Here is a 14934-nt window from a genome sequence, read left to right on the forward strand (position 1 = left end):
TGCAAGTGCACCGCGAAAATAATGATTAAAGCAGAAAAATCCGCGAAATAGCGAAAACCGAAAAAAAAGTCCTTCGTGAAATTATGAAAGCCGATGAAAGATCTAATGTGATTTCGATGTTGCCGAATCGATCGCACGCGTCTACCGTTGGCCTCACAGGTTTTCGTTTCATAAATGAAAACAAAATAGTGGATCAATATCTATGCTGCAAAGAACTCACCGAGCGTACGACATGACAAGATGTTTTTGATTCTATTTATTCATATTTAGAACAATCTAAAATATCATGGAGGAATTTGTATGGATGGTGCTCCGTCAATGTTAGGCTCATTTAAAGGATTTGTTACCCTCGCAAAGACAAGAAACTCTAACATTATACGAGTATCTACGCACTGTTTTATTTACACAGGGAATCTATAGTTTCGAAAACATTACCGCAGTGCTAAAACCTGTACTAGACCAATATGGTAAATTTCATCAAATCCAGACCTTTAAAAACAGGCATTTTTAAAAAAAACTTTGCATTTCTATGGAATGAAATTTTAATTTATAACACAAAAATTTCGAAACACTAATGTCAGGTTTTTTTAGAAATCCAATCCCTAATGGAACTGTCAAAAAATTCTCGGTGTCCACCCGAATTACGGAGTGGTGTAGGTCATGGCTGGGGAGGGCTGACAGGGCTCTAGCCTGGGGGCCCGGGCTGTGAGGGGCCCGGCGTGTCGGGTTGACCAGATAAGTGAGATAAACACACATCATAAATTAGCTTTATTAGTAAAAAAGTCGCCTGCGGCGCTATTATACTTCATGGCCATGAACATTTTCAGTTACTTATATAATTGTGCAATATATTTTTTGATTATTATGTGTCGATACTCGACAGCTCCATTATTAAAGTGGATGTATTGAAAATCGCCGATAATTCACTGTATAAGTACCCTTAATTTGAACTAAAACACAATTTGAAAAACGTTAATGTAGTGTTTCACACTGCCTTTAAACTTAGCGGTTGGTAGGGGGTCCGCCAAATATCCTAGCCTGAGGGCCCGTTTCAGGATGTGGGGACCATGGTGTAGGTACACTGAGTGCAATAGACAACGAGAAATTAGGCTGTGAAGAAGAAAAAGAGCCTATGGGACTAATTTACATTCTCCTCCTTGGCCCCCTCCCCAATATTAAATCCTGGGTGCGCCACTGCCTCAGAGTAATAATATAAAGAGAGTGTGTATTGTTCAGCTATATGAAGCCGTGTTTCTTGCGTATACCTAGAACTAGAGGTGGGAAAACTGGTTGATTTTGAAGACTAAGTATACTTACTACCAGTATAAAAAAATACTTAGTATCAAAACTTGTTCCAAAATACTTACTAGTATTTGAAATACTATATAATTATAGCGTTTGGCGTGCGTATGCGACATAAGTCTCATACTAAACTGAAACTAAAACTTAACTCCATGTTAGTATTTGAAATATCGGCTTCAATAGAATCGCTAAAATACACTGAGCTGGTCTTTTCGAAATGTCCCATTTATTATACAATTTTAAACACATTTTAAATTTATGAGTTGTTTTTATGTCATGTTATAATATTCTTGTTAACATAAAATGAATAACAATGATTTTTTTTATTGTAAACTGCGTCACCTCAGTCACCTCACCACATTTCCGAGGGAATAATATGCTGCTACAGAAAATTTATGACCAATTTTTCATACATAAGATGATGTCATTCGCATGCATAGACTAATAAATTAAAATATAATTGTATTCAATTGCTATCTCGCTCGCGCGCATTTAATGTCAATAGTATTGAAAGTCTACCAACTAGCCAGCAACTCACGATGATATAACCACAAGTTTTTAGAACAAGTTTATTGGGCCACACGTACTGAGTATGGGTAGTTTCATCCGATACTTGAGTACACAAACTGGTGACAGTATTTCCAACTCACCTCTAACGAGAACCTCAATTTTACTATTCTTAACTTAACTATTAAACGTTATATGTAGGTACCATCGTGTTGCTTCGCAGTTGTTTATTTTCTTGATCATGTCTGATCCTAATTAGATCATATGGGCCTCCACAGAGAAAGGTTTGTATTAACAGATTTTGTTTTTACGAGAAATGGATGTCAGCCACTTGCTCAACCTATTAGGTCCATACTCTGACTCATACAAAAATTTAAAAACAATATGTGTACTTTACCAGACCCAGGATTTGAACCTGACCCACGACGTTATAGGCCGACGCGGCCATCGTGGGTGTACGGCTAGAAAATTTAAACACAACATAGTTAATTATATGGTCTACCAAATTAACTAAACATTATTACCATTAACTTTATATTTAACACGAAAACAATAAATTTCAGCAATACGTGTTCGCAGTTTATGAATGACCGGAGTCATCCAAACCAATATTTACCGTCGACGTGTACAAAACATGTCTAATTCAGCCGTAGAAATTCTATCTTACTCTAACGCATATTGCGGATAATATAAACGTACCGAATGCTTTCTCGCTCGCACTTATGGTTCGTTTTTATCCAGGCCTTGGTTGTGGCCGTTTCTCATTTGCACACATTATTGCGTTGACCATAATATTATATCGAAAAACTATATGACTTCGGTGTTTGGTCGTTCAACGCCGACCACAACGCGTTGCGGCTGCTTTCTTTACACAATGAGCGTTTTGATGTAAGGGCCATAATACACACGATATTTCTTTGACATCGTTAGTAATAGCGCCTGTACACGTGCATGGATTTACTGGCAGCCATAGTGCGCATTGTTAACTATCATGACAATAACTATTTACACCTAAAAGGGCTGACTGTCTCTTCAATCTCATTATTCAAGTAAGCGAGACGCGATGCTGTCATTTTTTGGTACTATTTGAGAGGTAGTGACAATCGTTTAACCTCAAAATGAGTAGGTATAGTTCATTTTTTTCCGGCAGGTTCGCCACTATCGTTCTACTGCGCAGGCGCAGATCGAAAAAAATCCCTACTGTCGCATGAAAATTCAGAAGCTTTCAAACTTTTTTGATTTAGGCACGCATGCAAGCTTGCAACTGCAGGATAATACATGTGTACCCATACATTTTCTTGTTAGGGCCGCGATAATACTTACTGTCAACAGTAAATCCATGCACATCTAAAGGGGGTATAATTCTAAATTTCATTACTTGCAATTATTTTTCAGGCATTGCCGTAACATTTTTGGTCGACAAAAGCGGTAGAAAGCCTCTACTCTTCATTTCTTCCCTTGGTGTGGGTATCTCGCTGACCGGCGTTGGTGTATACTTCTACCTTCAAGATGTGGTCCATGCTGAGCAGGCAACGATGGACTATATATCTTGGCTACCAATTGCAGGAATTCTTGGATTCAACGTTATGTTTGCAATCGGAATAGGCAATCTGCCTTATATTCTTCAAGCAGAATTATTTCCTACAAACGTTAGAAGCGCTGCCTCGTCACTGTCAACGATTTTCGGAGCGACTCTGGCATTTGGTAGTGCAAAAGTTTATCAAAATTTTGTCGATTCAATAGGAATATATAATGTCTTTTGGATTTTCGCCGCTATAAGTTACGCTGGAGTGATATTTGTGTATTTCGTGGTGCCAGAGACCAAGGGGAAAACATTGGAAGATATTCAACGGGGATTATATAAAGATAAGACGAAAGATGCTCCGTTGTCCCCCGAAGAAGGTGGCCAACTATTACAAGACATCGCTCTTAAAACAGTAGAGTGTGGTTGAATTAATTTAAAATAAACTGAAGACAGTATTGTATTTTAGTCATCTAGAACGTCCAAACTGATCGTTTAACCACAATGTTATGGAATATTGTCGAATTGTAAACGCACTATATTATACATGGTTACATGTCAATTGTACGTAAAACATTTCACCGTGGCACAGTTCGCCATGAGCTTTCTTATCGAAAAGAGATGACCGTATCCTATACGGTCTCCAATTTTATTAGATTCAATATGAACATTAAATTCAATTTTCATAGCTGATTTTAGCAAAATTCATGAATTCAAGAACGAAAACCTAACCTTACCTAATAAATAATGCAGTATATTGGTTATTTTCAAAATTTGTTTGCTTGTGGCTTCATGTAAACTGTAAACCGACAAAAACCGTGTTTTATTTAGAGATGAATTTTATGTCAGTACCAACGACCCAAAGAGGTTGGACGGTCTTTAATATACGGCCATATATTTCCGTTATAACATTTCACGGTGAACTGTGATACGGCGAACTGCATACGTACAAGTTTCCCGACACGATTATACACACTGTAAGCTGGACCAAGGTATGAATAAATAATTATTAGTGGAACAAGCATCTATCGAAAATGTACATATTATTATTATGATTGATAGCTACTAGTCTCTAAGAAAGTTATAAGTACATGAAAACTTCGAGAGTGTTTTTAATAAATAAACACTTTCGCATTGTGATAATAGTAATTTAAAGCAGTGATTCACATTATTTCCATTAGTAGCCCCGATTCATTAATTTTGTAATTGTTCGCTGGCCGAACAAGGAAAAAGTGGGGTGAATAATGATGGTAATAAATAATCTCTCCCGAGTCTAGCTATATTAACATTTTTAATTAAACAGAATATTTCGGCCATTCTCTACTCATGCATTATGTGCATATTTATACGATTAAACTGCTTTTTAGCTTTGATAGAACTTCCACTGTCAATAAGGAAGATTTTGATATTTATTCGATTTTCCTGGTGTATAAGTGATAATTTGTAATAACTTAATAATTGGTATCCTGTCGTCGTCAAGAGTGTCAAGTATTGGTCCACTGTTTCCACTGTTTGCGCCAATGATTTAATGCATAATATCTACAGGCGCGCACACATAAAGATTGTTTGGGGGGTCCATTTTGAAAAATATAATATTTTAATTGATTTTTAAGATGGAGGGGGAGGCGCGATTAATAAATCCAGCAGGTTACCACTGACTTCCCATTTAAACCGCCCGCGGAATACTACCAGGGCTCGAAATGGAACGGAACGCACCGGAGCGCCGTTCCGGCTCGTGAAAATTGTAAAATTATCACTCCGTCTCGTGGAAAAAATGTGTTGACCGTCTGAGCTAGATAGGCAATGGAATAGAAAATCTGACACACTTATTTTTATAAAATACACATGATTTGATGATTATGTAAATATCTTCAGAAAATTTGTCTAGCGCTCCGGTTGGTAAACTTTTCCATTTTGAGCGCTGAATACTACACATTTCCAGGTAGAACCCCATACCCAGACAATACGCATTTTGAATCTTGCGATAAACACCTGACTTGCAGGTATAAAAAGGGTATTCACCCACGGCTTATTGCTAGCTGTCGCATCCATACGACACGTGGTTATCGAATACACGTGGGTTAATGATCATAATTAAAAGGATCGTGTATGTCCGCTTGTGTCGTCTGCGCTGGCTTGTCTTTTAGTCATGCCGCATATAAATATTAAAGGAAACATTGGATTTCCCAGATAGTTGCACCAATTTATGAGTGCCACGGGTATTCCAGTGGTCACAGACCTTGAGTGTCGTAGAATACGGAGAGGAATGGGACCAGCCCGTTAAGAAGGTCGAACGACAGCAAATCATCTGGGTCACGATCCTTGGTCACGAGTTTAGGACGAAAAGGGAAAAAGTGTAATATACCATTTAAGTACCTAAATAATTTGATTTTATTTTTCGTTTTTGGGGGGCGGGGTCTGGACACGACTATAATTATATTATAATTATTTTGGTTACAGTACAATTAATTAAAGTTATAATAATTAATGGACTACTTGCCCGATACTGCTCTTTATGGGAGCAATAATTGTGGTGTGGTGTAGAACTTGCTAATTGATAGGTAGTGAATTTAATAATATAATACAACGTGAAATATTATTATTAGTCAATAAAATTTAGCTTCCTACCACACGCAAGCAATGGCAGTAGATACTAGATTACATTGTTTTGAAAATTCTCTGTCATCGAGTAGTAGAAATAATGTATTTCAAATGTTGAATGAATATCTGACGCGCCAAAAACTGTTATTATAAATGTGTATCTCAAAATATTCGTTACTATTTTAATATATTATATGAATGATGAAAGAATTTTACCATGTTTTATTGAAACCCTAGTCTAAGTAATTTTATTATTTTAATATGGTAAGTATTTCTTCACAATATGCTTAATTATGCAGTCGATCTGTAGTGTACTCTAATAAGGCATCACACCTATCAGATTTACAATACCATTTGATTATTGCATCATACAAACTATAAGCTTTTGAAGTAAACAATATAATATAATATAAATATTTATCTACCTACTTGAATGTGTCAATCTAAGAAATGTTCAGAAAACACACAACGTTTAGTTCCTTATCTAAAAACAGTAAATTAACAAGATAACGTTAACACGTGCAGTAATAAATATGATGATATATCGTCATTGTTCTGGCAGAAGACACTAATTTGAAAAAACGACATATTGAGTTAGTTATAACAAAATGTTCCTTATTTCAAACTTTACCGTCTGGAAACCTTCTTAATAAATAAACAGTCTTTATTTTAAAGTCATCCTTTTTACGATTACTTAATAAACTCACATGATAGACCATTTCAACAACTTCAAAGTCAAATTACTCAAAACTAGTATTCTCCAGTTAGTGTGTTCTGCCAGAACAGAGACGATATGTATTTGTTATGCGAGTAGCATCTTAAAGTCAAAGTAAAACAATCTCTTATCTATGTTGATTTGAACACGTGCATATTCTTATATCAACTCGCATCCTCTTTTAAACTTTGACCTGAGCCAATAAATGCACTTAACTGTTGTTATCAATATTATTTACGAGCTCATGTTTAATCCTCCACACTAGGGGAGCTAAGCAATCTATTATCTACATTGATTGCACACGTGTGCACTTTTTTGGGTTAGATATCTGCATTCTACACCCTATTTAGACTTTAGACCGAGCCAAAGACTCATAAATCCAAAGAGATTGGGGAGCAGTCTTTCAATCTCTTTGCATAAATCAGTTATCACTGTTATTTCTCGTTGATGTAAGCAGATGTCATAATGAACACCTGCAGATGAAATGGACTTTGTTCAAGTCAAAAAAACCAATTAAAGTGAACCGTATATAATCCCAGGAAATCTCATCCCTGTTTGTCTTTTGTTACCAACCATTGTACAGTACGTAACCTCTGTCTGCCAAACATTTTTGTACTGAAATTACGCCTGAAATAAATAGTAACGTTTTACTTTACGTAAAACCCTATTACTTCCCCGTGTTCACAATCAATTATAAACGTCCACCGCTCAAGCATCCTAGAAGGTAAATCTCCTGACAAACTACCTTCGAAGACGTACCGTCTATAACGTACAACTGTGAAGAAGTACATCAAGGAGTTTCACAGAGTGTCCCAATTCTGGTAAGAAACTTAAGGAAGGTTAATACCATCAAACCATACAGGATACCTGCCAGCCCAGATCACCTGCTTCCTTAAAGTACTCATCACGAGGACATAACAGATCGTCGAAGTGAGTAACCGGACAAAACAGAACATAAAGAAACAGAACGGTGACAAAACAGAACAGCAATAAACAGTACTATGACAATTATTCAGAACAGAGCAAAAATAAAACATGTATTTTTGTACTATCTATTTATTAATTAAATAATTATAACAATTAAATTTATAAAATAAATATTTAATAATTATATAAAATCAATCACTGCATTTTGACCATTCGAAAAGCCGCATTTATATTCTTGATTTTGATATTCGTGCACAACTATTGGCACTCGATTACTAAGGGTCTCATTCTCATACCTTTTTTCTGACTTCAGGGCGACCTGTGTGTGTGCTCATTGGTTAGTAATAATCGCTAGCAACCTATATCTCGTCTTATCAATAAGGGTTTTTGCAAGGCGGTTTCATAGGCCCTGGCCGAATTCAAATTAGCAATACCCGATGCGGGTAGAAGAACAGTTTTCAATAAGGCATATTCTCTCAGCCGGCACAATTTTCATTTGACTAGCATCAAGTAGAGTAGTTTGTGAAAAAAAAATCTCAAGACATCTCTTATCAGCAGCCTCCAAATGATTCCATAATCTAATTAATTGGACAAAGAGTTTGATCTTGTGCATTCATCATTTAAAGTTTATTATCTCAATCTCTCGTAATTGTTGCTTGCTATTTAAAAGCACAATGTTGTACAACTGACATTTTGGGTGTTACCGTGTTGACTTTTAAATCAAACAAAGTTCAGCTTTGGTTAGTAGTCCAAGGTAAGACAAAAATTCAATAAAAACAACTAAATGTTGCGATTTCCTTCAATATGTGGAAAACCGCGAAATTGACTTCTCACGAAATACTAAACAATGAAACATGACAAGAACATACACAAAATATTTAATTCTGGTCATAAAGACAATGAAAGACAAATGGAGGAATGCAGTGCTTGAGTTGGAAAATTTCACGATCCGGAGCGCTCGATAATTTTACGAAAATATTAACATAGTTATTTATTTAGTAAGTATATTTTATAAAAATAAATGCGTTCGATTTTTATTATATGGCATATATAGCTCAGACGGTCAAATTAATATATTCACGAGACAAAGCGATAATCTTGAAGATTTTATGAACCGGAATGGCGCTCTGGTGTGCTCCGTTCCATTTAGAGCCCTTGAAGAATGTAATTAAGAACACTTTGGTGTATGTAGGCTACTCACAACCAAGGTCATGGGAAGATCTTCCTTGGACGCTTTCAGCACTACATTAAAGGCCGCTTCTCGTTTGTTACGCCGTAACGCCTTATAACCTGGAGACACGTGGAGAGAATGCACGGTAGTAGTCCGTGAACAAAATATAGGTACAAATGTCTGTGCACATAAATATTAATTTGTCCACAGCCGAAACTTAAATATAGTGTGAATAGTATTCCCCGGTCTTTCTAGAATACATCATTCAATTTTGCGAGCTGTAATCAAAACAGATCTCGAGACCATATGTCGCTACTTCCGATGGAGCACTAAATTTTTCTCCCAAACATGGCCTCACTTGCTTGTTTATCAGTATTTTGAACATGATTTCAGTCGTCGGCGGAATACAAAAAAACACCAATATTTAAAATGTTGGTTTTTATACAAATGTTTTAGAATAGTTTTATACAATGTACCAAGATTATTTTTTTCATCGACATAAACCGTATAAAAGAATACTAGGCGAGTACCAGAGCTCGAAATGGAATATTGTACGAACTGAAGGGCTCGATAATTTTCCAAAAATATTTCTGTAAAGATAGTTATCATTATTTATTCCGGATGTAAATGAAATAAATATTTTCTTAATTATTCACGTACCAGAACGCAACGTATAAGTTTTTCAGCTGGTTCCGGAGTAGCGTCCAGATCCGCTCCGGTCCATTTCGAGCCCTAGCGACTACCTAAGGTAATGTAGGTAATTATGTGTTTAGCTATTTTTCAATCAAATTCCATTAGGTAAATCAATTTGATTTTATTGTGCACTGGCTGCCATGCATTCATTCATTAAAATAAATTATTTCTATCCGTTCGTATTTGTTAAATGCCACCAATATTCTCAATATTTGCATTCTACAAAATATATTTTAATCTATAAATTAAATAAAATGTTTATCTACTTGCAAGCAAAAATTAAAACATTTTTAACAAAGGCCAAAGACTTACAACGCTAACTATGAATAGTTTTTTTTAATCACATTTGAGGACAATTAATAATAATTGATAACCACGTTATGTTTTTGTTAGTAAGTTTTGCATTTGATCATTTACATAATAATACTAATATATTCCAACGTTTTTCAAACGTAAATAAATTAATACTATCAAGTCTTCTCATACCTTACTTTTACAGGGAAACAACTCAAAATAAAGATAATGGCGTTTGAAAATTTTACAAAAATTCTCATTTCAATGTTAAGGCCTTGATTTTTGAAGTAAATGTGTTTATAATAAAATCATTTTTATTTCTTACAAACAAAAGTAAATGATAGTTAATTGACTATATCTAATGAATATATAATATATAACCTATGAATATATATATTATGTTTATATATCTATCTATGATTGTATTATCTACTTATTTTCTAGTTTATATAAAATTGATTATTATTATTTTTGTATAATATATATACATACCTATATCAAGATTTTTTATTTTGTATCATATAATACTATTAGATAATGTTTATAAATTAGACAGTGATATGTAATTAGTTTGTTTGGTTTCTAAGAACCCCTCTTCGGGTGAAGGCCTCCTCCAAAGAGTCCCACTGGACTCTGTTTTTGGCTATTTGTAGCCAATTTGGGCCCGCTGTTTTTATGATGTCGTCTTGCCATCTCGCATGGGGTCTTCCTCTATAGCGTTTCCCTTTTGGGCCGTTTATTATTATTAAATGTGTTTATTACCACGTTTTTATTAACTCGTATTCTTGTTTGTCCGGTACAGATTTTTTCTTGTGTGTCCTGTACAATTTTTTTCTTGTTTGTCCAAGATTTTCATTGGACGATTGAAGATTTTTAACTAACTTCCCGACTAGCTAGACATTTGAAACTTTTAGAATATATCAGAACACGACGACAATGCATTCTTTTAATACTTTTGGCCATCTTTAAGCAGAATTGAATTCATTTTCAGTTAATTCTGTTAAGTATGTTTCGGAAAAAAATCGTTAAAAGTAATATTTACTACTCACTATTATTGGTTGCTAAGGGGGTCCAAGCAACTAAATTATTAATATATACGTGCGGTAGTATGGAAATCAAAATGAAATGTCAAAATGACATTTCAGTATTCTATATTTATTCAGTATTTCTATCAAGTACAAAAAAGTATTTATTAATACATAGAATTGTCAAGTTTATATGATTCAACAGAAAATTTAAAAACGTGGTAAGTATATAAAAAGTTCTTTTTATCTTGTAATTATTTTTTATTTAGTTCAAATAAAATTAGCAATGCACAACGAACTTTTACAGTTTAACAAATAATTATCCCAGACATTCTTGTTTATAATTGAATTAATGATTAATGATTAATCGAAAGGGTTATTCGATTTTATGACCCGTTGAAAAAATTTGGTTCTTGGCTGTTTAGTATAAGCCAGCGGCAAATAAATTTTTAAAATAAACGATATACTGGATAATTTGTTAGGTTAGGTTATGTTAGGTTAGGTTAGGTTAGGTAATCAGTTGTGTGTATTTTATTGTATTTTTAAATACGCTATCTACTAACAGGTATACATGCCTGTATCTAAAAGAATGCTTCATTTTTGAGATATTCGACATAAAAGAAACCTAGCAACTACGCCTTGACGATGGTTACAAATTCATTACACATTAGCTAACAACAACAATTTCGAAACCAATAAGTAGGTAGGTACGCAACAATTACTGGGTTATAATTATTTTGGATTATGGTAATCTTGTTGGATTATGGCCACACTGATTTGAAGTAGACTTTTTGTTCATAATACTGATGAACATATTATTAGATAGGTACAATCGGCTATGTCCCTAGATAAATGGGTTCCCCACTCCTATTAATTAACCTTTATTTGGCGTAATATTAATACATATCTACAATATTTTATTATTTCTTTGTGGACAAAACAAAATGATGCTTTTTAATTCTACTAACATACTATTCAGACTTTTACTAGCTATTTATTATGAGTTTTTTTTTTTACAAAATATCTAGTAAAGTTTATTCGTCAACGATTCACGCACAGCAATGTTAAATATTATTAATTATTTGGTAAGTACGACATAGGTACTGTAGTTTGTTGATCAGTGGTTGGCGCGAAATAATGCTAATCTTGTCGAAACGGTCGGTCGGTCGGAAACGCTCGCGTACGTACTATTTGGTAAACTCGCTTGTTTATGTTTATCCCAGTTTCTCAATTTAGTTAGGGATGCCCGAAAGAAGAATTCCGATAGTCTTGGTGTATCGGTATCTAAACACATATTTTTGGTGTCGTTACTTTATGGAATATCATAATAAAAGAAATCACACTGGTCAAATTACATCAACAGTCATGAATCACATTGATCTTCAGTTTCTCGTAAAAATGCATGTAAATCACAAACTGATTCAAGCCAGTTTGGAATTTTTGAGGATATATGCGAATCGGAAATAGTTTTAAACTAACTATAACAATAATAAAACTTATTGTGTTAACCAAAATATTATGTAATAATTTGATATCGTAAAACTGACACATGAATGGTGTATTTCCAAAGTGAACTTATTCCACTACTTGACGAAAATGAGTTATATACAATTTTGAATAAGTATATTTGTCTAGAAGAACGTAATAGCATTCATTTCAATAGAAAACCAACTTCAAAATCGGTGTTAGTTATATAGGGATAGACAACTCAATTCGTGTCAGCATATTGAACGGCGATTTTAATAACTGACCGCAATTATAAATTCCTCAATATCCATTTCCCGTAGTGTACAATTATGGCAAACTCAGGAAATAGCTTACTGCAATTATAATTTCCCCAATATAGTTTTTCCACATAGTCAGCCATATCCAATGACGTAAACTCCATATTATAGAGTAACCGACTCAATTATAATAATTATTTCCTAAATATTCTTTTCAAGATAATACATATTTTGATTGTGAGTACCTCAATAAATAGCGGATCATAATTCACTAGACATGTCACTCGAATATAAGTTCCCGGTCTGTTAGTATCTCAATCTCTGTATCGCTCCGCACAACATCTCATTCTACCGAGACTCGGACCTCAGAGCAGTATCATAAGTAGTATTGTAGCATGGCTACTGTAACATACTCTTGTACCGACTGTTTACGCTGCAATTACTCATTCCTCCATCCATCGGTGCAACCACCAAATCTCAACTTCTTACTTCATCCACAACACAACACTATGACTCCCAGAGTGGTGAATCCTACGTTCCACGCAACCTTCTACCAGCAAGTTCAGCAAGGTGTAAAGAGGATATGAGACCCTATCACAGTTACAAAAATCACTTATTCCAACACTAAGAATATATGTAACATCAACACCGTAAACAGTTCTTTGACTTTTACCAAAAATTTGTTGAAGTGGAATAAGTTGATCGTTTTTGAACACGAAAAATAAAAATTTAAAAATTTAAATTGTGTGAAGTAACGTAGTCTTCGTTCAACTTAAGTGTTAATATTATCATATGGAGTGAATATACCTAGAGAAAATTTTACTCATTGATGTACTTACTGGTATTTAAATTAAATACATGAATAATATTCTTATTAGGTACTTACTTAAAATAATATTCATGTTAATATACTATTCTTATTTTTACTGTGAAAATAAAAGCAGGAAACGCTGGGATGCAAATAAACCAGTCAAAAACTAAGTATATATTCAGCACACGCGATCAGGTACCGCTGCAGAATATAGACATAGGACAGCATGCATATGAAGGGGTGGACAAGGTCATGTATCTCGGATCCAGCCTAAATAACCAAACTAAGACAGCAGAGGAGATAAATATCCGCCTTATCTCCGGGAATAAATGCTGGCATGCCTGCAAGCGACTGGTGGGGTCGAAAATTCTAGACCGAAGAAGTAAACTTTTAATATATATAACAATTTATAAGGCCTGTGGTCACTTATGGCTGTGAGACTTGGTGCTTAACTCAAAACGAGGAAAACAAATTAGCTGTCTTCGAGCGCAAAATACTCAGAAAAATCTTTGGACCCACGTTGGAAAAGGGGAACTACAGAATAAAAATGAACCACGAGTTGGAAGAGCTGATTGAACAAGAAACAATCATAAGATACTGTAAGTCCCAAAGACTACGATGGGCGGGACATGTGGAGAGAATGCCTGAAGTTAGAGCGCCAAGGATCATAATGAAGTGGCTACCCCAACGAAAGAGACCCAGAGGCCGACCAAGAAGGAGATGGGCTGACGCCGTAGAAGAGGACTGACTTCATATAGGAAGACCCGGTAACTGGAGTAGTGTGGCGAGAGACCGGAGTGAGTGGAGAGCGGTTGTGGAGGAGGCCAAATCCCACCCCAGGATGTGGCGCCGTGAAAGAAGAAGAAGAAGAACATGAATAATATTATTAATAATAATATATAAATAAACTGTAGTGTGCTGGTAATCTGATGAAACATAATATGTCACACTACGTAGGTATATGAGACGCTAAGTCAGCCATGGAATTATCAGAATACCTATATACTTGCGACATAAGCAAGGAATTTATTGACTTGACGTTAAATTTTATAAGAGATGTAATTTTATACTTACAGAAAATAATTTTTATGATACCGAACTTTGTCAACAGCGGTCGGTGTGAGTCAAGACTTTTACCAAATCCTTTCAATGTATAAGTAGGCTTATTCTTAGCATTACATAACATAAACCATACTTTTAATTAAACCCTAGTCAAAAATCACCAAGGACGCCGGAGAAAAGCAAGAAGAGCTCCAACACTACACGAGAAATCCTTCATACCTTTCATATTTATGCTGGTTTTTCAAGGTGGTCCATGTCAGGTAAATATTTCTGCTCACGTGGGATGTACACCATTATGAAATGGGCGATATACGTGTTAGCCTCAATTGTTTGCCTTCTATCGATATAGGGCCGACTACTACAATACATTTTGTAACAGGGTTTTGAAAGTGCGAGTGTCCTACGAAAATGAAACATACATTATACTGCCCTTATAAGGAAGAAGGCAGTAACTGACTCTCACACACTTTCGAGATAAATGACATAATGTGTTTTTTTCAATATTTAGTTCCAGTGAATTAATAAAAAACGGTGATAATTTTTATGAGTATGATGTTAAAATACAAATAAAGTAATAATA

The 14934-nt window shown here is 34.8% G+C and overlaps 1 protein-coding gene across 4 annotated transcripts in view; it reads left to right on the forward strand.

The window, feature by feature from the left end:
• The window catches only part of LOC147070188 (facilitated trehalose transporter Tret1-like), a 52614-nt gene extending 47268 nt beyond the window's left edge, over positions 1-5346 (forward strand). For all 4 annotated transcript variants that reach the window (XM_085950022.1, XM_085950025.1, XM_085950021.1 and 1 more), the window contains exon 9: positions 3205-5346. In XM_085950022.1, the coding sequence (XP_085806148.1) occupies positions 3205-3761 (557 nt within the window). In that variant the 3' untranslated portion in view covers positions 3762-5346. The remainder of the gene's footprint in view (positions 1-3204) is intronic.
• The last annotated feature ends 9588 nt before the right edge of the window (positions 5347-14934 follow it).

This window comes from Rhyacophila brunnea, unplaced genomic scaffold, assembly GCF_057557595.1.
Source record: "Rhyacophila brunnea isolate RB1 unplaced genomic scaffold, BYU_Rbru_1.0 scaffold_22, whole genome shotgun sequence".
NCBI lineage: Eukaryota > Metazoa > Arthropoda > Insecta > Trichoptera > Rhyacophilidae > Rhyacophila > Rhyacophila brunnea.